Source organism: Mycteria americana, chromosome 15 (assembly GCF_035582795.1).
Source record: "Mycteria americana isolate JAX WOST 10 ecotype Jacksonville Zoo and Gardens chromosome 15, USCA_MyAme_1.0, whole genome shotgun sequence".
Classification (NCBI taxonomy): domain Eukaryota; kingdom Metazoa; phylum Chordata; class Aves; order Ciconiiformes; family Ciconiidae; genus Mycteria; species Mycteria americana.
In genome coordinates, this window is record NC_134379.1 from 8,843,324 (window position 1) to 8,870,125 (window position 26,802).

The window sequence follows — 26,802 nt, forward strand, 5'->3', positions numbered from 1 at the left end:
ACAGATGCTGATGGGGGTACTCCTGGTAGCCCTTCCCTGGTTGTGTACAACAGGCTGAAATGTGGAGAGCAACATTGTCGGAGCCATTCTTGCTATAGTGTTAACATTAATCTGTCTTTAAAAAGTAAGCTGTATAGCAACTTGCTGCTGAGCATGTGGTTAATGAAGAGTTAAGACAGTGTATTCAAAGAGTAACTGTGTTTTGTTTGTGTGTGGTGGGTTTGTTTTTTTTTTTGTTTTTTGGTAATCAGCTTCTGCTAGAAGTTCAATCTGTTCAACTCTACCACTCATTTTTTCTTGTGCTGTGTGAAGCGCTAGGAAAAGCGCCGTTTCCCCTTGCTGTGATTACAATCAGTGGCCATAATGGCCCAGAGACCAACATGGGCCTGATGCTAATTTGGTGCTTGGCAGGCCAGCACAGCCACAAATGTCCCGAGAAATTAATTTAGCCTTTTATCCAGCAACTCCCAATCTGTATAGCAGTGATTAACAGAACTGCCTTCCCTCAGAGGACTTTTTGCAAGGATAAATATCAGAGTTGGAGGTGTTAGGACACAAAAACCAAGATAAATACACCCTGAGAGACCCAGAGAAGCGCTGCATGGGAAAGTTTGGCATCAAGTAACCTTGAGTATGTCCTCATCGGTGATGCAAAAAAAAAGCTGTATGAAGCGGAGGCCTTGACACTGCGGACGTTTCCCCGTGTTTACCAGACTTAGCCTTTGCTGCAGTGTTGGTATCTGCATATCTGCAGTGTAATCTGATCAGTAGGGGAAAAAAATTGGCTGTGATTTACATATCTCTTGTTTTCATTAGGATATAAAAAACAAGTTCAGAAACCAGAACTGTCACGTCTCTGACAGGAACAGCCCAGGTCCTCTCCTACAGCCAAGGCTCACGCAGAGTAAAGCCTCCCTTTGCAAACACAGGGGTAGTTGCATCTAAATGGGTAGTTGTCCCTGTCATAGGAGGGTTAAAAAAACAAAAAGTCCCTAACCACATCCTCTTCTACCAGTTTGAAGTGTCACATGAGGGGATGACTCTGAGGGTCTCCCATAAGCCCAGAGGCAAATTCAGAGAAAGCGCAAGTGGGCAAGCGTAGCGGCTTCTGGCAGAGGCAGATGCCCAGGAGGTACTGGGGGCTGCAGGGAGGGGGCCTGGGCAGCTGCTGCTCTCTTCGATTAGCCAACGTGACTTCCTGGAACTGCGAGGAAACGTATGAGGAAGTGAGGCAAGTTGCAAATAACAACAGATTTTAATTTGTGCTCTTAAGCGTTGCAGAATTCCCTCTCTGGCTTGTTCCCCCGTCACCCAGTCTGCTGCAGCCAACCCGTCCTCAGAGTGCCCGAGCTCAGCCGAGGGAGAGCTGGGATCCCCGTATCTGTGCTGACGTAAAACTCCGGCAGGAACAGGAGGGCTGTTGCTGCAGGAAGAGGCTGCCATATCCAGGTAGTGCCTCGCTCTGCAATGCAAAGCAAGATGCTCAAAGTTGACATTGCTTGGAGGCTTGCCTAGACTGCTTTAGGAATTAAACGCCTCACCACAAAGGCAGGATATGCCCCTGTATTTGGTTAACGTGGCTGGGAATGCAGAGTAGTGACTAAGTGCATCCTGCAGACACATCTCAAACATCTGAGATGGCAGTCGTGCTTGCTGAAGCAGTCTAGCCAGTATCTGCAGAAGTCAGTTCTGTTGTGGGCAAGGAAACTGTCAGATTTGGCTTTAGTTAATGAGGGCCCTTTTTGCCCCTCCACCCCACGAAGATGATCAGAAGCAGGGTCTTTATGCACAATCTTGGTTTTTACGAGACCAGCAAACATATAGTCCGAGAAAGTTGAGATGGCAGGATAGAAACACAGATGCCCGAATTTCAGGACGCAGTTTGCTTGAACTTGCTCTGAACTTTGTAAATACAGGACACCTGACATGGTGGTATTCATTTACAGTATGTTTATTTCTCAGTGCATTACATGAAAGGTCTTTGGTATTTGTGGGTTCTTGAATACTGTTCCCACTCTGCTCTGTAAGAAAATGCTGAATACAAAACATTCCATATACAGTAACAAAACCCATAGCAAATAAAGAGAAATAGATATTTTGAACAATAACATAGCAATATGAAAACAGATAAGTAACCATGCAAGAGGTGGAACAAACAGGTTGTGTTTACAACAAACATTAGAGCCTGCCATAAATGAGTTCATCGTGTCAGATGAGATTTATTCTTGCTCTAAGTTAAGAAATTACACGATTGCAACATACCGCATATGGCTGCCCTATAAAAGACCAAATGGTTGTAAAGCGTATTACAATGAGAGAAGCTGGGACTATTTGCACACATAAGAAACACACTGATATAAATAAAAAAATACTGTGTAAAATAACTAGTGAAAAAGTTAACATTTCCTTCTATGGATGGGAATGTGCTTTGTGAACAATTATAGCACCTTTGAATTGCTTGGTTTCAATGCAATCACAGAAACTGCGAGTAGTTTAAACCCCTGTACCACCGAACACCAGAATGGAATGTAATCTCGAATAAGACAGAAGCTGTAAACGTGCAGGAGAATGGACTTCCAATAAATTGTGTCAAGAAGTAATTCCAGAAGCTGATTGTCTTTTAGAAGCCTTTGTCACAGTGGTCGGGTTCCTACATCAAAATAGTTCATTGCAGAGACTGGGAGTGAACCCCAGTCCCAGAGCCGAACTCCCGGAAAGCTGCTTGTGAGCCATATGCTCTGCTCCACTGAAAGCAGCACCAGCCCGTGCTGGCTGAAGATCTGGATCTGATTCTTATGGCCTGTTCCTTTGAAAGTTGTGGCAAAATTACTGTGGAGTTTGGTGGGAGCAGGTGAGGGCTCTTCTCTCTAGTTTATTCCTATTTCCCTGGGTTGCTATAAATTCTTTACAGTAAGTGCAAATTAGATACTCTGGAGAGAAGCATTCTCCGCCTCCCAGGAGTACCAGATTGCTGGTGAACATCAGGGTGTGCGAATTGCAAAGGTTTTTGGTTGTGCAACGTGCTGCTGCTGCTTCTGGTTAGCTCAAGGCAAGGAAAATGCGTTACTACTACCAGGACTGATCCAAGTCAAAAACACAGTGGAGCTCAAAGAAACATTAAGAATTTCAAAAAAGTCTTAGGAAAAAAAAAAAGGAAAAGAACACACTATGGTATTGCACAGTATGCATGTAAGATAAAGCACTAAACATTTCAATTAAAATATATTTCTAAATGAGCACGCATTCAAAATAAATCCCCTCTCTAAGTTACATAGACATGGCAAGATACGTTAGATGCCGTGGCTACAATGAACCTTAGTATCCTGCCTAAGATGGAAAACGTGGTTGGAGTGGTCGGCTTAGTCATGAATGTCATTAATGTCAGCATGTGAGGCTGTGCTCACCTTTAAAACATAATTAAACGCGGACAGCGCAACAGCGTGGTTCAACCCTTTTGTAAGTAGAGAGGAATGAAACCCCAGCTGAGGGAAAAAGTCCATTTGGTATAATGCTACTGTCACCCAAATTAAAGATACAGTACCGCACAAGAGAGAGATGTAGCTAAATAAAGCAAAAAGTGTGGGGAGAAAAAAATTACATAGCTCATACAGAAATCTGGAAAAGTCAATAATTACAATGGTTGCAATCCAAACCTAACCAGTCTTTTGACAATTGACTTGCCAGGATTCATTGCAAACAACTACCATTAAATTTCCTTTCATCTTGCCAGTAATTTGTTTTAAATAATTTAAAATCCAAAATCCTAGTCAATATGAATGACTTGGAGAGAGCACTCATCAAGCTAATGCAATAGCTTTGAATTCAGGACGACAAACTTGGAGGAAGAAAAATTTCTCTTTCAATGCAGCATGAAGGCTCCAAAACATCAGGGAAGTGAAAATGGCCTCATTGACTCCCTCTTCCCCAAATTCAACCCTGTAGCTACAGGACCAATGAAACCGAATTTTGCCATTTCCCTTTTTAAAGATTGCTTTGGTTTAGTTTAGTTCCTGAAACTGCCCTGAGGACACTTTCTTAATGTGGCAAGCGACTGCAGCTAGCACCAACCTGCTCCGTGTACATGCTTAGACTGACCTGGGATTTCTCCTCAGCCTTCAGGGCCTGATTTTCCAACACCTGTTGGTAGGCATAAGGGGTTAATGCCTGGAAGCCACCAGCTACGTCTTGTAATGTCCATGTGATCAAGACCAAGATGGTCCCAATTCAGCGCATAGGTAAATTAAGTACTTCTCAATTCCTACACAGTAATCAGCCTGTAAATGGGGAAACTTTTTTTTTTTTTGTGCATTTAATTCTTAAGCAGAAAGATTATTCCAAGAACATATCAGTTCGTATCAGAACGTATCAGTGGCTGCACCATGCTTAGCTGTCCACCAACAGAGCTGTTGCCCTCACAGCAGTGAATGGAGGGACACGGGCTGCTGTACAGCACTTCAGTCACTTGCTAAATGTTGAAAAGCTGACCTGTTTGTATTTGTGACTGGTTTTAGGCTGAGCGCTGGTTGCCAGCCTTCTTTAAGACACTGATTTAATTCAGCATAATTTATATACATACTGTCATTAGAGTTAGCACTGGATTTAGAGTTAGTGCTGGATTTGAAACTAAGATGCATTCAAGAGACTTTATTTCATTCTCCCAAAAGGATCATGAATACAGGATGACTGTATTCTTGAGGTCAGTAACCTGCTTGACTTGGGCAGTTTTACTTGTTTTCTTGTCTTCTGACTATATGGCGCTCCAGCTGTAATTCAGAGTACAGGCAGGCAGAGGAATGCTGGAGCCCAAAGCATCACCTCTTGGCAAAACTCTGCATTCACTTCAAGCGTTGGAGTCTTAGGGAAAGAGGGCACCTGATCGTACCTCGCCTTCAACTCCCCAAACTTTTGTAATGCTTTGGGCTTGTTTCTTTGGAATGTCCAAAGCAAAACTTGAGCATACGGAAGTACAACCTGAACTACGTGGGTTGACTGCTGAGTGAGCTCCACCACTGGCCAAGCAGCACGAGGATTCAAAAGCAGGGCAAGTAAATGCATTTAGTGCAGCCTCCAAGCCGGCTTAAACCGAGGCTGTTTGTTTATTATTTAGCTGTATAGCAGTGAAAAGCTTGTGCGCGAGGACAAGTTGCTGGTGCTTGCTCAGCATCAACTTACGCCATTTCACCTGTTTGGGATGGATAGTTGGATTTCTAAAGAATGGGCCAAATGAAGACAGCTAGTGAATTCAGCCATCCTGAAGTAGCCTGTAACCTGTTCATTTCTGAAAATATAATGTTCCTCAGAGGAAAGACTTGGATGTTCTGATGTCTCTGTTGGTCTACCATGTTTACAATGTATATGGAAAGTTTATTTAATGGGTGGCTAATGTCGGGCTGGCAGAGCTTCTTCATTTTAAGCCTCATTTCCAGTGTACCACATGCTTCTGGTTTTGCCTTAGGAAGACTACTTTGGGTGACAAGGGTTGCTGAATACATGGACCATACAGTTGTTGGTCTTTGCAACAGCGTTTGACAGAAATATTGTAGCAGCACAGTTTGCCTTTTTCAGATAGCTGTATCTTGCACTAGGAACCAGATAGACTGTGACCGATGTACCTGACTTATGCCATAAAATGCCACACACACTCAATTTGCTCACTTTCGTCCTGGGCTGAATTTGAAAACTGTCAGAACGGCATATGTGGGTGTGGGGGTGTGTGTGTGTGTGGGTGGTGGTGGTTAAAAAAGCATTCAAAAATAGTACCATCGGTTCCTCCAGATCGGTTCTTCTTTTCACCCTTTCTCACAAGAATCACTGTCTACATGAATGACATCAACTTGTCCGATTTGGTTTGCACAGCAGGTGTAGTGATTCATTTGTCACTGAAGGGCAGGTTCAACTTCTTAACCCTGGAAGCTGGGACTTCCCCCCAAATAACAAGTTATTGCGAAAAGTAAAATAACTTTGTATTTAACTCCCAGTGCAAGATAAGCTCTTGACAAGACTCTAATCCCTTAGGCTGTGGTTTGCTACTACACTGTCTCCAGATTCAAATGGCAAGGATTTACTCACAAGATAGAAACAAAACAGCATGAAAACATTTTTCCTTATTGATATAGGATTGAGAAACAATTGCAAAATATCCTTTTCTGTGACTAGTTATTGCTACTACTTAATTATGTCTGGATGTGTGCACAAGCTGAACACAATATGGGAAAATTCTTGCACAATTCCATCATATCTCATACAAACTGCTCTGTATTTTCACAGAAACAGTCTAATCTCACTGAAGATAGACAAAAAGTTGATGTTACCATGAACATTGGCATCAAAAGTACTTGCTTAGCCAACCATGAATAGAACTAATGCCACTCACATGCAATTAGCAACATGAAAAGCCAAGATTTTGATGCTAAAGTCCAAAGAGTAACCTGAATTTTCAGAGTAACAATTTTAAATGTTCTTTGAATTTTCCAATTTGTTCTTTGCTTAAAAGAAATCCTTGCAGGTCATGCTTTAATGGCCTATGGAAGTGGTATCTTCACCTGGAAGTCAGCATAACACCACCACATGACATAAAAGCAGATGCCACCAACTATACCAAATGGACAAGGCTAAGGCTTGGCTCTGAGTCTAGATGGGATTGATTGTCTCAGCCAGTTAAGCAGTGCTTTAACTGAATAACTTTCAAGGGCAGTGAGGAAAGAAGGGGAGGATTAAACTCTTGAGACACAGTCAGGAGGTGTTATTTCTGTAGACAGCTTCTGAGGATACCTGCCATCTGGTATTCCAAAGGCAAAACAACAAAATCAAGAAAAATGTTCATAAGACCCTCTCTGAGCTATGGATAAGACATTCCCTGCAATAAGGGCGTAGTGTGGGCCAGGTAAGGAAACCCAGTTGCCAACACTGCAGCCTCCTACCCACTTCATTTGCACTCTGCAATTAAGCACTGGGATACTGTATCTTTAACTGGTGAACAGGCACGGAGAACACACAGATGCTCCTACTTCATCCGATTGCTTCTCCTTTTGGCTTCACCGTCATCCAGCAGTGAAGAGAGGATCTGGTAGGCCTGTGGCTGCTGGGGTCCTCCACGTTTGATCTTGATGCTGGTTCGCAGAGGGGAGCCCGGGATCACGTCTTGTCCAGAGCCTGGCTCAATGGAAGATAAAGAGTCTGTAAGGAGAGAAAGTCACGGGAGAGCACTATTTAAAAGGGGAGGCTAAGGAGAGAGTAAATGGGCCCTTCTGAATGGTACCTCTCCTGGAAGAAGTGTCGTCCCTCCTGTAGTCTTTCTGTCCAGCAAGCAATTGTGGAGCTACATGTTTGCTGCCATCACACTACTCCTGTATCTCGGCTCTGTCTAAACTCTTTGGGGTAAGTACTCTTACTGCACATGGCCCAGCAGGTCCTGTTCTCATTTGTAATTCCATTTATAAAGCGCTGCTCTTTTATTGATTATAATTTTGCCTGGGCTATAGCTGCTACTCAGCATTGCCCACAGACTCCTGTTACTGAAAGATGAGGCCAAGTGGTCACTGGGAAGTGATGCTCCTGGGGATTTAAGTACCATTTCACTCCTTGTAAAGGAGGACATTTTGAGGCACTGAAAAGCTTGAACGAAAGGATTGATCCACCCTAGGCTACAGCCAAATTAGCAATAAAGCTGGGAATAAATATTAGCTGTCCATTCTCCCAGCATGCCTCAGGGTAACACGCACCTCCTCTTCCTACGGCATCCTGCCCTACAAAGCTAAATATACATTTGCCTACAGCCACTCTTCTGTTTTCCCAGCAGTCAGCAACAGATGCTGATAACTCAATGCTGCCTCATCATTTTTAATGCCTCAGTTTCTTCTTCCTTTTGCCTTCAGAGATGGATGTTTGCTTGTTTCCCTGCCAAGAGTCCAACCTCACAAGCCAGACACCCAGCCTTGGTTTAATCCCACAAGGCAGCTTTTCTGTTTCAAGTGAGCGTTTGGCTGCCGGAGAATTTGTGCTGCGTTTGCTGGAAGTAAACACTGCCAAACAATTTGGGCTTTCGTGTGTCCTGCTGGGCTGCTCTCTGCAGTTTGCTAGGCCAGATAATCTCGAACTGCCCTCCCATCGCAGAGAATAGGTTTGTTTGCTGGTATGTTTTGCCTTGTTGCTTGGGTGGCTGTGGTTTTGGAAACCACACTGAATGTGAAGTTTCTTGGGAAAATGAGAGCATGCGATTGGCATTTCTGCGTGGGTCTTTAAAGCTGGGCTGACTCGGGCTGCCCAGGAACCTGTGGTAAAATCCTTAACACCTACGGTGGGAACATGACCAGATAGTTGGTGCTGGGTGATTTAAACCTGTGTGGTGCCTTCAGTGCAGGGAGGACTGTGCTCAAGGATATTCTGTTTTGTTATTTTATGTCTTTTTCTGTTGTTTTTTTTAACCATATACACATAAAGAGATGAACATAATTGCACAAGGAAAAAATGCCTTACTTTCCAAGTTCTCTTTCTAAACAGTATTTTTGTAGGGCCTAAAATATGTCTTAAGTTAAAGAATGGAACTATCTCAAAAGCACAGAGTAAAAATATAATTATCTATACTGTTATTGGATAAAAAAGGAACTATTTATATAAAGTCATACAATATAGGTGTTTAAATATGACCTTAACTACACTGTACAATTAAACCCCATCCATTTTTCTGATGCAGTTACGCTGGTATGGAAGTACACATGGGTATAAATAGCTCGCCTCCATCCCAAGCAATAACAGAAAATACATTTATGTCAGTAAAAATGGTTTGCCAAAGTGACCGTTTCAAAATAACAGCAGCGCATGCCTTTTTGCTGCTGTATTGCCAAACAGACAACATATAAAATAGATAAACTAGGCAGTTCTGCAGGGGCAAAGTGGCGTGAATCCCCCAGTCCAAGCCCCAGTATCTATACAAGCTTCCTGAAGAGCTGACATTTTGCTTTATACCAGTATAAATGAAGGTACAAAGTAAAAGATAATGGAGGGCCAGGCCCTGGGTCCTGTAAATACACTGCACTGTGCTTATGGACTGGGTTCCCCCCTTCCCCAGAGAACATACCAGCTGGTCATGGACTGCTGCCTAGGTAATCTAGTGGGCATCTTCCTGGTACCTCCACCATCTCAAAGCAAAGAAGCATAAAAACATCTCTTCCTGCCCTTGGTGTACAAAATCCAATGAAAATATGAAGCAAAGTAGGATTAATGCAGAGGTAAGGTCAGGGTGACTGTGGTTAAATCATGGGTTCATGATTCATGATTTCCCGAAAAGCTTAAGCCATTGCTGCCTATTGCTTCTGGAAATAGTACTTTGGGCCTCTAAAAGACACACGTCCATTGAACAAGAGCAGCTTTGAGACCCAAGCCAGTTCAGCCATATAACGGAGCACCGTGCACTGACGCTGTTTTGGCTTTGAAGTGCCCAGCAGCATTTTCATTTTAGCACTGTACTGGCTCCAGAAGGAGCTTGTGGGCTCTTGAAGCACGCTGCCTTACTGCACAATAATAGATGCACTTTAAGTCACTTGCTTAGGAACTGCTGGACATTTTAGCTATTTAGCATTTCATAGGCTAAATCAATATCCAAAGGCCGCTTCATAATAAAAGTGGATGTCAATCTGAAGGAAGGTGTGAGCAGCTTGCTTTACAAGTGAGGCCAGGAATGAGGTGCCATGTGTCAAGGAGAAAATAAGAAAGAAAAGTGCTACGAGACTTGGTTAAAAAATGCTCATCTCGGTGCCAGGGAACAGGCCTGCTTCTCACAGGCTGGGATAGTAGAGCTAAACAACATGTTGCCTCTGCTGTGTTTTCTGAAAGGGGAGAAATTGGCACAGCAACTTTTGGCAATTGTGAGAGAATTGATCCTCAAGTACCCCAAAGGGAGAAGTCTGATCTCTGATGATTGCACAAGCCCATACTCTGGTTAAAGGAAGAAACCACCCATTAAGGGATGACGCCACACACTGTACCAGTGATGCTAGAGAGCCTCAACAGAAAACTGAAAACAAAGAACATGTGAGAACAAAGAACACTTCAAACAAAGAACACTTTGTTTGAAAACAAAGAACACGTGAGACCTTCTTTAAATCTGATTGTGAAAATAGGTTTTATGTAAGTTATAATCACAAGACGTTCAGGGATCACTGGTTTTCGGAGTAACGTGTAGCACTGTCTGGGCTTTCTCTGTAAAATACAGTGCTACACAAGGCAAGGGCCTCAGTGGTGTTAAAGTCACTTGGAAGACACTATTAACAGGATTAAATGATCTGGCCTAAAGACTTGAACAAGCAGCTCCCTGGGAAGCTGGTAGATGATCTGTGCCACGTGGCTTGAGCCGCTGCTCGTGACTTGGCTTTCTGAATTGTAATAAAAATTATTGTGGGGGTCACTTCACCTGCTACTGTAAAGCCAGAGGAACTAGTGCAGTTGGTGGAAGCTCTAGGTCCTCAACAGTTCTAAGCATCCTTTAAGTCATGTTGGGTACCTAGTTTTGAAAACCCGGCTTAAATAGATACTAGACAGAGAGTTTAGGAGACTGGGAGGATGTTTAACCATCAAGCAGCTGCCTGAACAGAGCCCCCAGTTGTCTAGAAAAGAAAACCTTAGCAACGCTTACCATGAATTCCTATCATGTGCTCAAGAATTAATACCCTCTCAGCTAAAATCTTCAGAGCTTCTCGAAGTTGTTGAACACCTTCCCCCTGCAAGAAGGAAAAGAAAACTAACATTGGTATACATTGCAGAATAGGCTTCTTGTTCATAACGTTGCCTCCATAACGCCAAACTATGCAGTGTGAATGTTTAAAAAAGAAAAGCTATAAAAGGGGAGATAAGTTGCAAGGGTTAAGTAGGAATGCAGGAGAAATCCCTATGTAAAGAAAAATCTCCTCAGTTATACTCCATGTTTGCAGAGCCTCTGACCCAAAGCCAAGCCTTTCAGTTTCGTTGCTGCTTCTGCAGTGGGCCAAACCCAGGGTGTATATTCCTGTCAAACCTTTATAATGTGAAGCTTATGTTAACAACTATGCTGAACTACCTGGAGAACAGGTTTTGCTCTCATCTGACATTTACTCTGAACGTCAGTGAGTTCTGGGCTTTCTCTTTTCCGGTACACCAGGAAGCCGGGACGTGTGGCTAGCACCCTCTTGTTGCTCCCTTATAAACTGGAACAGCGGCATGCAAGCCCATGCTGGTGGGCTTCACACTGCCTCTCACAGAGCTCCTAGCTGGGCCACATGCTGCCTGAAGCCTGTCCACATGCTTTCACCTACACTCAAGCTGTAGTTTGTTGCCCCCACTGCCTCAGATATGGGCTTGAAGGGACAGATAGATGCTGGGAAGGCTTTTAGGGTGGGAGAGCAGAGATGTGAGAACTCCAACTCTCTCTCTCTGCACACACAGTTTGATCTCTTCTGGGAGTCTGTCCCTGAGCTTGTGGGAGGCACAGTGGGGGAGTAATTCCCTACCTTGTAGCAGCTCTGTGTGGCAGAACAACCACTGGGCTGAGGAGGTGTTCAGAGAGCAGGGCGAGAAGGGCAGCTGACAAGGTGGCCGAGGAAACCTCAAAGACCAGGTTTTCTAGCATGTATTAAGATCAAACCCAAGGTTCAAATCATCTCTTGCTCTGCACTTTTAACTGTGGACAGGGCCCTTGCCCTCCACAAAGCAGCCTGCCAAAGGGAATATGGTTGAAGCACAGTAAAGAGACAAAAAGGAAAGTAAAACAACAGTAGAAATACATGCTTACATCAGCACCTTTGTCACCTTCCTCACCCTTCTTGCCTGGTTCACCCTAAACAGACAAGAAACAGAAATTTGTTTTCATGTGACTGAGGACCCTGTCCAGGATGACTTGCATCCCTTCCCTCCAAAGGAACAAATTAAAGGCAGAAGCATTTCACCAGCAGAAAACAAACTGACTTTCTGGCACTTCATGCCAAGGGCCAAAGTGCTCTCGTGCGCTCTGTCCTAGCTCCCACCAGCTTCCCAGGAGGTCATCCCCATTTCTAACTCTGATGGACTTGGCCAGGAGTGGCCGAGCTGCAGGAGGGGGCTGGCTGCTGTGGCCTGGGCCCACAACAAGACTATATACATCTCATGTCGATGAGCAATGCTTTTATCTCACACTGAGATGAAAAATACTGTTTCCTCTCCCCCAAACATGCACATGTTCATGTTTGATTTAGAACATAAAATCCTCCATTCTGCTTTCATTAATTAGTCACATCACTTTCCGCCTCTGAAGATGCTCATTAAGCTTTTCTTGAACATCCCTATGTGCTGTGAACGTTGGTCTGATTTTTCCCCCCTATAACCAGGAAGTTCATGCATTTCTCAAAGAACAGATGACGTGGAGAGATTAAACCACAAGCTAAACATAAAACAAGGGAAAGGGCTAACAAACTGGTGAATAAAATAGAGTGGAAATGCCTGGGCTCCTCAAACTTGTTGGACATCCCCGAGATACGTGCAAAGCAGGGCTGGGTATGGGAGGAAGGACTGAAGAAAAGATTGTGTGAATCGTACAAAACGATGAGGTGGAATTAAGGAAGAGAGAAGAGAAACCTCCTAGAGGACCTAGGACCTCTGTGGATGCTGCCAGCCAAAAAACCCCAACTTGCTCCACTAGCTCACTTTCAGCCAACCTTCATCTCCACCCGTTTGTTTGCACCCTAGCCATATGTGCCAGTGCAGACATCTCCTGTGTGCATCTGTTCAGGTACTGCCACAAAGTCATTTGGAGACATCTCAATCTCATTAAAGGGTTTCCAGCTCAGCTTGGCAGACCAAGGTGCAAGAGGGAGTTGAGAGCAGCTGATGTACTTTGGGTTGTTTAACAGTGCCTGCCTTTGGGCTCCGGTAGTGCCAGGAACCTCACAGGGCAGGGAGAGGGCTCCTGTCTGCCAAGGTTTGGCTAGCGGGGATCTGCAAGCAAAGCACGTCTCTTCTGTTGGCGTGCCGCCTTCCTGATCACGGCATTTCAGCACTATGCTTAACATGCAGGAAGACTATGTTTCATTTGCAGAGGAATACGTTAAGGTGAGGGTGCCCTATTGAACAAATGTCTAAGCTGGAGCCAGTTGACCTAAGCATTGCATCTGAGAGAGCTGAACCAGCTGAACCAGCTGCAGTCCAGCTAGGTGGTATTTACGGTGCCAGGCAGGCACCAAACCCATCTGAGTCTTGCACACACCCGCAAGTACATCACTTACAGGAAATCCCTTAATGCCCCTCTCTCCAGTCAGACCTGCTTGCCCCTGTTGGAAATAAAGTAAGTGTCATTAGGAGATATTTTTCCATTTGACAAGAACATAGTGTAATTTTTACTAGTGGAATTAAGATGGTTTAATGAAAAACCTTTCACTTGGGATAATATGAAAAAATTCCTTTCCCTTGACATTATCACTTAGAGACAGCAAAAGGGGGTCATGGTTTTCTGTCAAGTATCGGCTCCAAATCCCATCACACTTTGGAGCAGTTTGGTTCGATACAGAGCTACTCAGCTCAGTACCCTCTCAGTAAGACGATTAGCAATTTTTTGAACTTTACAGCAGTCAGTTACATTATACCAGGAAGGAATTTGGCTGGAGATTTGTATCTTACAAAGATACCACATTCTTCTCTCTAGTAAAACTGATGGGCTGATGCTGCCCCAGACAGCAAACAGAGCCCCGGACTCCCACAGAGCACTGATTTAATCTGCCTCCTGCTCCACACACACATCCCTGCGTTAACCCCAACAGCTACTGATCAAAACACACGTACGATATTTTGGTCAGTTTGTTTCTTTTGCCTCCTGTCCTAATTTTCACATTGTTCTCAGTGGGATTTTGGGGTTGGGTTTTTTTTGTTGTTGTTTTAAACAGAAACATTTTGAAATGGTACGTGTTGGTTTGGGGCGGAATGAAATGCCATCGAACTGAGCATCTTTTTTCCCCGTTTTCCTCTGCAGCGTTGGTTTCTGACCCCGGAGCATGCTGGGACAGGGCAGAATCCCTGACCAGAAGAACAGTTATAGATTATTTCATGAGAAAGCAGGAGCTGGGGAAGAAGCAGCAAAATTTAAAAGCATCTTTAGAAATCCATTGATGAAACAGCCACATGTTTAACCTGGCTCTTCTCCCCTAGACATACACAGAAACAAACCCAACCTTTTTTCCCCAAAAAACTACCTAGCTGGCGGCAGCTTTTTGTAGTATTTGCCAGAAAGGGAGAGCTGCTTTGTTATTGTGTCCATCAAACTGCTGCTTTGTATAAAAAAACAATGGGCCTTGGGCATCTAAAAAACATTACTAAGGAGAGCTGCGCAGTGCTGGGTGAGCAGCTAGCCAGCACTAGACAAAGGTCCGTATCGACACGAAGAGCGCTGGGAGGAAGGCCCAATTTGTCAGGTGCTCTGAGCATCTTCAAAGGCAAATACTTGGATTCTGCAGTGGAGGGAGTAAGGCCTGTGAAAAAGCATAGGCAAGCGGCAAATCACAGAGAGGAGACATAACAACGCACTCAAAATACATAAACAGACTGTTCTGTATGTCCAGGGGGAACAGGAAAGGATGTTATCAGCTTAAAGGGGATGAAAGGATATTTAGGCTGGATGTTAGAAATATCTTTTATCCCAGGCCCTCACTAGCTGTACCTCTGAAGACTGCCTGGAGATGACGTGGTGTATCCCTCCCTGGCACTGTTTAAGAAGATGAACAGAGGCTGATTGTGAGCGCCACACATGTAGATGTGCCATCCAGGGGATGCGCTCAGACTGCTTCAGGTCTCTTCTACATCTGTTCTCTCTGAGATTAAGCAGGAAGAATGTATAATAACATTTTCTCAAATCTCAATAGATATTGTAAACCCTCCTCTGCTTTTCTTTGCAGCTGCACAGCTCCTCCGCTCTGTGTAAAGCTAGCTCTAATTTGTATCCACCAAACCCAAAATTGCAGCATGTAGTTGTCAAAACCAGCATTCAAATCCACACTCACAAAAGACAAAAAGCACGCAGAACATCCTACAGAAATTCTGCCAGAAAAAGCAATCGGCTTCACTTTCCACGCTAACAGAGCAAGGACAGGAACTAGATTTTTTTTTTTCTATTTAACAAGACATTCTGATATTTGAAAATCTCGTTTGTCCCAAACCTAGAAGAAGAGTTACAATTCTGAATATCTAACAAGGAGGGAACAAAATCAAAGTCTAAAGGATTTGTCTGTACCGAATGGACACAGTGCAACAAAGCTTTTGTTTCAAAATAAGTGTGGTCTTAGCAATATGGTCAACCACAAACTAAAGCAAAATATTAAATGAATCATTGAGGAAGAGCTCTTACCAGTTTCCTGGATGGAAATGTGACGCTTTGCCATATACCATGCCTTTTTTTTTTTTTTTTTTTAACTGAAAATTAACATTTAATGGTGATGAGCTGTAGTCAGTAACCTGTGCTGAAATCTCATCTGTTAAGATTTTGTTCTCTATCAGAATCTTAAATTCTAGTCCCAGAAATACATCAGTCTGTAATCTATTAGTAAAGCCAATACATGCCCAAAGTGGCTGACCTGCACAAGGAAACTGTTATTAAAAAATTACTTACAGTCACTTAAAATGGTCTCTGTCTTTCAGGGAGCCACAAGTGATTTCTTACATAAGAACAGGGACCAAGCACCCAAAACAATGTGCAGAGATACTAAAATAAAACAGAGCTTTTTAAAAGCGTATGTGCTCCATCCTCAGATATCCGCTGCTCCTGGGTGTGAAGTGTCTCAGGAGGGAATGAAACAAGCCACCTGGACTTGCTCTCCTTGCACACTGTCTGGACACAGGCACATAGTTTAAGTCTGTTGCTGGTTATTCTCATGAATTTGGGAAGTCATCAAATTGCAGTTAACCAATTTGCATTTGTCTGTCTTAGCTCTTTCAGACATCCCTCTGCTTTTGGATTGGAAGAGTGAGCAGAAATGAAGAAGAAGAGATGCTGTCATATGGGGGAAGCACGTTACCTACAGCCACCCATTTACAGGTGGTGACCTCCACATTCACCTCCATCTGTGTGACAGCGAAAGTGGCACTTGGAAGGAAAGGGAACTTGTTTCCTACAGCTGTGGCACAAGACTGTGTCAATGCAGCCACCACTGGAGATGTCTGTCGTTTTAGAGATACCAACCAATATTTTTCTCCTTATCTTTCTTCCTTTCTTCAACGCTGCTCCACGCTAGGGTCTTAGTGATGGTCCACAGTCCATCTGTGCCCACTGCTACATTTTGCAGATCTAATTGCTGAATGATCTTCCACCACGAACTACATTCTCAAATGTTTTTGTGCTCCTAGTGTCTCTCAGAGGAGATTTCAAAGACAATGGCCTTTTGGAGAGTAAGCTGAACAGAAGGAACTGAAGGCCCAGATGCCATTTTGAAACCCTTCCTGGTGCTTGAATGCTGGACTGGGAATCTGACACATTTATATCCTTGTTAGATTTTTCTCTAATATTTCCTAAACTTCACCAGTTTGGAAATAACATTCAAACAGCCCTTCTACCTATATTTAGTTATTAGCTCTTGACAACTCATCAAGGACTGAGGTATAGCACATAAACATATTAAGAACATCATTTCAATATTCTAAATATATTAAGAACATAATTTGACCTGGGGAATGGCTTTGGTTCAGGAAAAGTCTGATGAGCTTTTACTGCCTTATTGCCATAGAAGAAAGAGTTCAGTTAGACCACCCAAAATACTCCACGCTAAAGAGCCAGGTTTGCAGAAGAAAGTTGGTCTCCACAAGCCTTTATATACCATGTATTTGCTACCTGAATCTCTTTAGGAAACACCAGACTTTGCAAGCAATTCAACCTTTTATCTGTACAGTAAACCATCCTCTTGGCTCTTGCAGAAGACCTAGAAACTCTACATTTATAATTGTTCATGGCTGTAGTCCCACAGAATTTGAAATTGTGTATATGTTGTATATAATTTCTGAGGCATCACCCCAGATGTTGCTGGGAATCGCTCTGTGTATGTAAAACCTTACTCTCTCTCCTCGGTCTCCTTTGGAGCCTTTTGGCCCAGGTTGTCCTGGAGAGCCCGGTAAGCCCTAGAAGAGATGCAGAACAAGGAGGAATTAATTTCTACTGTGCATCCTTTGTGTAGGTGTAGTGAATACATTTCTCAGTCATCCTCAGATCCTGAAAACCTCATACACCCATTAAGCAATTGGGCTGGATTCTCTTTTACCCTCAAGCAACAACAATGGAAGCTCTGTTTGCAGATACCCTGAGACCTATAGTTTCCGCATATCCCTCTATTTGGGTCTTTTAGTGCACTGCAGGCTACTGAGGTAACATTTTTTAAGGGGTCAGTATGACAGGATAGTTCTTGTTCTCAGTTACCAAGAAGAAATTAATACACAGATAGTATGGTTAGCTTAAAAATCCCCACTACTTTCCCCCTCTTCATAATTGCCTCAGTGGGTAGCATGAGTAAGCATACATACCTGAAAATTAATTGGATTGTGCGGTGGAAATTATTTTGAAGCTATCCACTCACCCTAATAAACAATTTTCAAATTAAGCCCAATCTCTACTAATAATTTTGCTCCCTGGGTTGAATAAATCTATAAAGCAGTCACCAACGGATAAGAAGGGCATAGTCTCCAGATTTGTACTAATTGAACTGCTTTGCAGAAATCGATCCAAATTCTTAACTTATCCACCCAGCGAAGCCACAGCTATAAACCAGACAGGGAGAGAATAATATTGTTTGTTTATATTCAGCATGTCAGCTCCCCACAACCGTATGCAAGATGCTTTTTTCCACCTCAAGTGACTTGCACATCGCCTTGGAGGCTGCAGCAATGGAGACTACTGCTCCACTCCAGACCGCTGGTGATTCAAGCCAACCTGCTTAACAACAGCCCCCAGAAACCCCCACCTCTCAGCGTCCAGAGAAATGGACTTTCGAGGCGTAGCTGCGAGGAGCCTCAACGTCTGGTTAAGTGGCCCAACGAGACTGGGCATTAGTGTTTTAAGGGTCCAAAGGAGGAGCACTCTCCTAGTTTCAGCCGGGAGGCAGCAATGCTCACCACTAACGTGTTGCTCCCTGCCTGCAGTCAGCCCTACCGGCTCACCCCCAAGCTGCACAGTGACCTGGCCTCCAGCTTAGCTATGTCTCCCCTGGGCCCACAGAAGATCCAAAAACTCAGGCCTGACTTAGGAGGTTAACTAGGGCTGCCAAACAAGATTGGGCACCAACCAGACTTGGCCCCATGTCAAACATGCAGCATGAACAAAGCTTAAGTGTCCATAAGCATGCTTTGCTCTTGACAGCTCTCAACAGTGACTTTCAGTGCATGATTACATGGGGACACTCAAAAACACTGAATTCCACAAATTTGTTGTAAAAAAAAAAAATATTTATAATGTGCGCTGCATGTGAAAAAGCCAGACTCTACTACAGAACCTATTTATGAATTGTGAATTACCTTATATTTAATCACGTTAAACTGCATCTGTCATTTTGCTGCCAAATTTTCCACTGTGTTCATATCTATCTGGAGTTTCTCATTGTCCTCCAGAGCATTCACTAATTGAAATGATTCTGCTACACTGGCAAACTTTCACTAACCTGCTGTCCATTGCTTCTTCAAACTGATTAATAAATACATAGTAAAAATTTGCTTTCTCTAATTTCTAGCAATTCCAAACCTCTTCTTATCAGGGTCTAAGTTACATCCCTCTGCCAAGTTATTTAACGTTTCTCTCTCTCTGTGCTCTTCAGTCACTTTTATCACTTTAGTCATGTTAGATTCCTTTGAAATATTTGATGTTACTGGTTTACCTCCACATTAAGTAATACTCTTCCCAAAACTGGAGTCCCTTTGTATCAGCCAACCACAATTTTGAGTAGTTTGGCAGTTCACTGTTCATCATGACTTCACTTTTTTCCATTTAACCATTTTTTTCCATCCATGTGAGTACTTTGTCCTCCTCCTATCATAAATTTTTTTGAGCAAATTTATCACTCTCCATTATTACCTTCCCCCTCCACAACCTTTGTATTGATAAATAATCAAACTGATGGGAATTTGTGATATTTTTCTTGAAGAGAAAGTGCTATTTCTCAAAAGCTAGGCTTAACAAATTCACTTTGGTGAATTGGTGAATTCCCATTGATGCATTTTTGTTCTTTTTGTGTGTTCCACAGGAAACGCAGTATTTTTCTGTCACTGTGTTAGTAAAGCCCATGTCAAATCCTTTGCATCAGCTCAGGCCACAGTGAAATGTTTTGACACAGCAACAGCAAGATGCGTTGTTATGATTAAGGGAAAATCTGGAAAGCGCAACCTGAAATGGTTGCAACCTGAACCTCTCAACACAATTCAGAATGAAAAAAAGGTATTAAAATCACAGAATTTCATGGGGAAGAAAACATCAGATCTCAGACTTATAAACTACTCTCTCTCTTTGTGCAACGAGAAGATGTTTCGCACCTGAGCCCCGACTCTGCCCCTCGGCCCCAAAGCACTAAGCGCCTTACCTGTGATCCAGGGACTCCGATAGGTCCTGGTGGCCCTCTGGGTCCTGATGCGCCTGGTGGCCCTGGTGGGAATCCCCATTTGAGACAATTTTAAGGAGACTTAGAAGGGAGGACCCTAAATTCCAAATGCATGCACTTCCTTTCATTGTTCTGCTTAGTCTCGCAATGGGTAAGAGCCGTTCATCGATCACAGGACTACAGCATAAGCGCTTCATCACACAGTGGATTATTGCATACTCACATCCTGATATAATATATCCCTACGCCCTGGGGAAGATGTTAGAGCTCTGGGAGGAAAAAAAGGTGAAAATAGGCAGGAAGGATATCAGTAACATGCTGCATTTCCATTGTTTAAAATGACAGCTTTTGAGAAAACTTAAACCAGATCCATGAAACAGCTACATCAGAGCAAGATACCACAGTTGCTGTTTCTGAAACAGAGTCTCGTAGGTGGCAAGGGAGGTCCACAAGCCTGCTACGGTCTGGCTCTCTAGTGTTGTCAGAAAGTTGATGATGAACATGAAGGAGACGGGGTTTGGACATAGCCAGCATGAGAGGCTGACTGCGGCAAAGCAAAGCTCTCTCTTGTTCTTTCCTCACTCCAGTGGCAATAAATTCTTTTAAAGTCTGTACCACAGAAGAGCCTGCTTCCAGGACGAGTTAAACACTGTCTAAACAGGTCAACTTGTTTTACACAGTCACTTAACAGATTCATTCCTTTTGGAAAAATAATTATATCTCAACAGTAGCTGTTAAATTATACCTGCAAATGGGAGACAGGTATTTGCTTAGTCTGAACTTAGCAATACTCCTCTCTGCTTTAGTTGTCACAACCCTTGAGATGAAACAATGTGGACATTATACACAAAGGACAGCTGAATCAGCCTCAATCATTAATGCACCATACAAATGCTTAAGTCAAAGAATAAAGGAATTGAAGGATAAATGAAAGGCCCTCATAATGAAAGGAAAAGCCTTTTCTGCAACTAATGGGAGTTCACTCCTAAATATGCATCATACAGGGAAGTGCTGATGTTTGCAGGAATACTATCATTTAAGCCACCCATCAGCACAGAGAAAAAGAAGACTTGCCACTGAATTTTCATCCCAGATTCTGATTTCAGTTATACTGGTGAAAATCTGGAATAGCTCAAACCAGCTCCAAAGTCTGCATACACATCACAGAGCAGCTGGCCAGATCCTGCTCAGTGGAGCTCTACAGCGACAGGACGGGATCGCAGCAGCGGTGAGAACAACTCTGCTCTCATAAAGGAATTCACTGGACGACCCATTCTTAAAGACAGTCTTTAATTATTCCCTTCTCAAGATGTGTCCTGCCAAAGGTAAAACAATCTGCCACTATCAACAGGTAAGAAACCTGGTTACTTCTTGCCACGCTTCCCACTCCTGGACCCATTGCTCTACTGCCCTTCCAATGAGGACCACTTGCTTTCCCTGCAGGCATCCCACAGACCACTCCAGTCTCCATCAGAAATTTCTTTTGCTCATCTTCCCCATCATTACAGGTTTGCAGCTCAACTGAGTTTATTACCTGGTGGCCCAACGGGTCCTGGGGCTCCCCGTGGTCCTGGCAGGCCAGCCATGATAGTGTCTATGACGGTGGAGGCCAGCTGGGGTTCTCCATCTGTGTCAAAGAGCAGAGCAGTTAGTGTCCCTGCAGCAAGGGCTGCCCAGTCTCAGCAGGCAGGACTTCTCTCCAAAATCCTTTGGCGCCTGTTGCTGGCCAAGGGCAGGAAGTGCTTCAGGATGCAAAATCTGGGCTCTTGGAGCAATTGCCCTTTGCTCTCTAGGAGCACAGGCTGCATCCCCCAGAGATGCTCATCCCACCTCCAATAACCCCAGAAAAGTTGTCTTTTCTGTCAACAAATTGGTGTTCCTGCACACTTATATAATCCTACCTTTGAATGCCAAAGCAGATTAAGAGTAGCTCTGCACTGTACAGCAGTAACTGATCCAAAATGTGCCATCTCCAGGACACATCTGGCTTCTGGCTACCTAAGAAATCAGACATGGATCTGGAGCTCCCTCCTGTCTGGCATCAGTGAACTGCCGAGCCAATCTGGCAGTCTAGCATAACCCGACCAACCCAGCAAGCTCACCCTGCCATCAAGATGGTGGTGGGAGATATCCTGAGGTCTAAGGATGCAGGAAAGCCCAGGGAGAGGGTGTGCTCTGCCCTGTCCACATACTCAGGAAACTCACTTGCCATTTAGGGTTATTTTAGGTGTCCAACTGGCCAGCTTGGGCAGGTCCACTGAGTTCTGGGAAATGGGAGTGGAGCAGGGAAGGGAAAGGCATCAGCAGGAATTGGGAGAAATTCTGTCCTTTTGCACATCTTTCTCAGTGCTCCCTTGTTAGGAATAAAAATCAGCAGCCTGTAGCTGCCCCCATCTTCCCTCATACTTGAACCAATAGGCTTACCACTTCAGCGGGTGACTGAATAGAAAACACAGAACTACGCATAAAAAAGCAACCCTTACTATTTTTTGCAATTCCAAAACCATATTCAACAATCCTATTCCCTATAGACCTGTACTGTAGCATACTCGTAGTCTGGGGGGGTACCTGTATGGCAGAATCTTTCACCTGAGCATCCCACAACACTATTTGACAGTTGTGGAAACCTAGGGGAAAAAAATTCCACGACTGACCAAGACACCAAGGTCACAAAGCAAGGAAGGGAACCCCCATGTCCTGTGCTGCTAAGATTTGCAATCCACTGTCCTGACCAGTGCTATAGGACCAACTGGATATTTCCTGTTGCATTTAACCTGGATGAAGATGTTGGCTCCTGCTCACTGGGACAGTAAACCCTCTGAAAAGTCCACATTTTCCATAGCTGGAGGCCACCGTGCAGGAATACTGTCCATCTCCTCCTGCCCATGACCTCAAACTTCCTCATGCTTCCTTTCACCCATCCCTTTAACTCATCACAGCAGAATTCAGGGGAACCCTTTGCAGGTGTAAAAGGCTGCAAATGTCTCACTGCTATATTGATGTACGTATCAAGTGACACCGGGAAGATCAGAAGGGTGTTTGTTTACTCTGCAGAATCCAGCCCAAAGGACATAAGGTGAAATCTCCAGAAATGTTAGCAGACACATAATGAAGCCTTTTCAACTTCTGGAGCATTGGCAATGATAGAGAGGACTTTCAAGCTAGTTGTTTGAAAGCAGTTCCTAGGGAAAACTGTGAAATCTCTTTAACTGCCAAGGATGACAGTATATCTCTGCAATGCCTTCCTGGCAGCAGAACAGCACAAGATCTAACCCAGATCCCTCTGAGAACCAAATTTCATGCCTAAACCCTGAATGCAAACAGGTATTTCTTTGACTATTGTTTCTAACCCAATCCATCTTCCCTTCTTCACAGCCCTGAAACAAAACAACTGAGACCATTTTCATGTTCAGAAGGAAAGGTACCCAAGTGAAGTGTGTAATCCAATTAATTTGAGTTTTATTTGACCATGTCAAAATCCATCACAGCTTGGAAGTAAGATGAAATTGGGAAATGAGCATCGAACAGCACTGAAGGCATTAACAATTGCAGAGCCTTTTGTTTTTAAAGAGAAAGTGGGCAACAAAATCAAATGCACATCCACTGAGAGGGGGAGAGGATGGGCTGCAAACGAGCAGGATTTAACTACTGCTGGAGGTAAGCCAGCGATAAAGATTTGGGTTACAAAACATTCCAGCTAAACGGTACATTATGATGATGACAGAGTTACTCCCACAAATCCACCTATCCTGACATTTGACTCAAAGTTATTTATGAAAGGTGATTCCATAATTGTGACACAGAAGAGGGCTCTGCTCAACAGCCCTTGGGCTCGGTAGCTCCTGATTTGGCCTCTGCAGCACAGGAGTATGGACATGCAGGAAATCTAGAGTGGCTCCTTCCTCAGCTGCCTGGCCAGGCAAAACTCACTCACATCAAGGTTTCCTTCCAGGATGAGCTCTGAATGAAACATGCTGTGAATGAAATGGGACTGAAGCGTGTTAAAACATAACCCTCACATTTTTTTAAGAGAATCTCTCCATATTCCCATAAAGCAGCAGGAAGAACTCATATCTCCTTACAAACTCCCTTCTCCTTATAAACAGGGGGACATTCTGGGGCTAACTGCAGCTGAAGGTTGTTATAGCAGCCACAAAATAGCTCCAGCAGCAAATGGTAGCTGGAATCTTCCCTTCTCAGCCATCTCCTGCGCTGACCCAGGCTCTGCTGGGCTCAAGGGCTGGATTTTGTTTCAGTGCTGCTGGATATACCAAAGCAGAAGGCAGACAACTGTCTGCCTCATTTGAGAAGACCTCGATATACAATTTGCTCCAGGAGCTTTCCAACTCCTAGCCGAGCCAAGAGGAAGAGCGCAACCAGTCTGACCTGGGCAGATATGAGCACCTATGTTCTCTGGAAGAGAGCACAAAGATCCTGCAGAGGGGAAACCAGCACAGAAATGCCCTGACCGAGGCAGTGAAACTTCCCCAGCCAGAGTGGCAAGGCATCTCAGAGGCACAGGCATTAACAGCTTTGAAAGCAATCGGTATGGTTTTGTAAATCAAATGCCATTCCCTTCCCTCCTCTCCTTCCCCTTCACTTCCTCTGCTCTGTTCTCCCTTCCTCAGGAAGGGCTACGCATGGCAGCAGGCACTGGGGTGTCACTTTGGAAATCTGTTCTATGCTTTTTCACCAATGACATGCTGGGCACACAAGCAAGCCAGCTGTGCCTCGGTTTCCCCTTGCTCTCCCTGCAAAACAGGTTAATGTTACCTCATGTGTCCTTTGCAAACGGAAATCTTTGCGATGTAAGAAAACACAGCCCTCAACAGAGTGAAAGTTGCGTTCTTTTCTTTTTTCCCTAAAAATTGTCTTAGCTTTAGCACGAGAAAGAAGACTGAGCTGACTCTAGACCACATACCTGATCCACTCACTTTTAAGCGGCAGAGAAAGCAAGTGATCCTTGTAGCAGCAGCCTCAGCAGTGGGGTATGGAAGTTTAGTTTCTGGCCTACGTCTAATGTTTCTAAGGGATAAATTCCCCCATTAAAGGCTTGATTTGTTGAGACAGGATGGAAATGAAGTAATCCTGTCTTAATTTCTTTCTGCTACCTGATCTGGAGGGAGACAACTGGGACCAATTTCTTTACCACAGCACAGTGAAACTGTGAGAAAATACTTGTCTCCCCATTTTTGGCTTCTGCCTGCTGATAAACATTGCCAACAGGAACTTGTTGCGATTAATAGAGGCACATGCTTTAACCATGTTCAGGCGGAACCAAACACTGTACTACTACTAATAATCTGATACAGCTTTCTCACATCTCCATGGGTGCACATGCCCATTACCAGGAATATGCTTCCCTCTGCTGTCAGCAGCTGGAATCTTGTGTTTATAGTTTTCAGATGTGCTCCATTCAAAATAAATAAATAAATTAAAAAAAAAACCTACCCAGAATTTACAAGGCTAAGTTTTATTGGTTGTAGAGGATCAGCTTTCCGCCAGCCTGTGGTAGGCAAAATCAGCCTACACATAAGCAAAATGGTAAGTTTTGTAAGAAAATGGTCTTGATATTGCTGTAACTTTATGATGACCACATAGATAACCTTACTTGCAGTGAGACCTGTATTAAGAAAAATTTGTAAAATGAGAAAAATTGTCATAAAGTTTTGGGCTACTCCTTCTGCAAACCAAGAAATCCACCACAGTTATGGAGAAGTACAGGGCTGCCCCAGGGACGTGACGGTCACCATTTACTGACGGTCCTGAAGTCCGTGTGGGAACCTGTTGCTGAGCAGTCTTGGCAGAGTTAATACAGATATTTATCCACTCATTTATCTGCCTCCCGTTTTTGGGACAATACAGAGTTCACCCTTCTCACACATCAGCTGGGAAGGCCATGTAATCAATGCCTTTATACACTTTTTAATTTATCCACTATTTTGCAAGAAAGAGTTTAATTTGAAGGGTGGTTGGAGGGAGGGGGCAGCAGCAGTACCCAAACCATCCTTAAGGATCCTTTGGAATAAAAGGCTGAATGCAGACTGGCACCACTTGGTGTGATCCTGTAAGGCAGGGAGGTGACTGTAATGCAAAACTTTCTTGTTATAAGGCTCATGAATGCAGCAGCTCAATCTACATTTTCTGAAAATCTTAGTATTGAACCACAATTAATTTAATCCTGCCCATGCACTCTATGTAACTGAATATGAAATTGAGCGGTTAAAATTCTTCCCAAATTAAAAATACATCTGTTCACTTTTGGGAAGAGGAGTTTGGAGAGCAGAGTGGGTGGAAGGGAAAGGAGAGCTCTAGAAAACTGTCAGACACAGGGAGACTTACTAATCCTTGGCTGTAACTAATACAACTGAGCTTTGAAGCTGGATGTGAGCAGAAGAGCCAGGGAAGAGGCACAGCTGAAGTCTGGGGGAATGGAGATGGGAGACCCAACAGAGCTGGGGCTCCAGGAGTTTACAAGCCAAGTGGAGATACAGCTGAGCTCTGCTTTATCATTATTAGATGCCAGCTACACAAGACCAGACTGGAAGAATCAAGCCCAAATCTGAGAGCACTCAGATAAAAGTGCATGATAGGCTAGAAAGCCTTTTCTTGCATGATATCTTCAGATATCTTCTTGTCTTCAGATAGAAGTGCATGAAAGGCTAGAAAGCCTTTACTTGCGATGCACAGCACAAATCAAATAAATATATTTTTAAATCACCATAGGCTCAAAGAAACCCTGACCCTCCAGTTATAGGGAAGGGATAAATCACAGTCTTGGTCTGGGCTTTCGAGTCCGTAATTCTGTGTTTTGCATGGATGTGGGATAATGTTGATGCACCAGAAACGCAGGTGGAAGACGCATCTGCGGGGGCAGGAAAAGAGATGCATTTAACAGATGTCCTTGTTACATTATATAAATTCAGGGTTGCAAACCTTTGGTACTTACTCATTTCTGAGCAATCCTGAGCGCTGTAACACCACAACAGCGGCACCAAGAGGTCTCTCAACAGCGCAGTTGTGTTGCACCAGCACCTAATCGGCCAGAATGCTATATTTCTCTACCCACTTGTCTCTCATGTGATGCTACCTGAGCTCTGTCATTTCACTAGAGGCCCTCTTCACAGCAGCTACTCTTGACGGAAGCTTAAAGGACACCAAGTTGCCTCCTCAAAGCCATGATGAACCCAGAAAACCAGGCACAGGGAACAACCATAAATCCCCCAAACCTGGTTCTCACTGATGGTTT

The 26,802-nt window shown here is 43.9% G+C and overlaps 2 protein-coding genes across 16 annotated transcripts in view; one reads left to right on the plus strand and one right to left on the minus strand.

Moving 5' to 3' along the window:
• Positions 1–19,117, plus strand: part of MYL10 (myosin light chain 10) — a 168,636-nt gene extending 149,519 nt beyond the window's left edge. For all 7 annotated transcript variants that reach the window (XM_075517870.1, XM_075517874.1, XM_075517872.1 and 4 more), the window contains one exon: positions 15,914–19,117. In XM_075517870.1, coding sequence (XP_075373985.1) covers positions 15,914–15,963 — 50 coding nt within the window. In that variant the 3' untranslated portion in view covers positions 15,964–19,117. The remainder of the gene's footprint in view (positions 1–15,913) is intronic.
• COL26A1 (collagen type XXVI alpha 1 chain) overlaps positions 1,947–26,802 on the minus strand; it is a 187,149-nt gene continuing 162,293 nt past the window's right edge. For 5 of the 9 annotated variants that reach the window (XM_075517868.1, XM_075517864.1, XM_075517860.1 and 2 more), the window contains 7 exons: positions 21,088–21,180; positions 19,536–19,597; positions 17,032–17,094; positions 13,227–13,271; positions 11,762–11,806; positions 10,631–10,715; positions 1,947–7,176 (listed from right to left, as the gene is read on the minus strand). In XM_075517868.1, coding sequence (XP_075373983.1) covers positions 7,004–7,176; positions 10,631–10,715; positions 11,762–11,806; positions 13,227–13,271; positions 17,032–17,094; positions 19,536–19,597; positions 21,088–21,180 — 566 coding nt within the window. In that variant the 3' untranslated portion in view covers positions 1,947–7,003. The remainder of the gene's footprint in view (positions 7,177–10,630; positions 10,716–11,761; positions 11,807–13,226; positions 13,272–17,031; positions 17,095–19,535; positions 19,598–21,087; positions 21,181–26,802) is intronic. The other 4 variants (XM_075517861.1, XM_075517863.1, XM_075517866.1 and 1 more) reach the window with 4 other exon arrangements.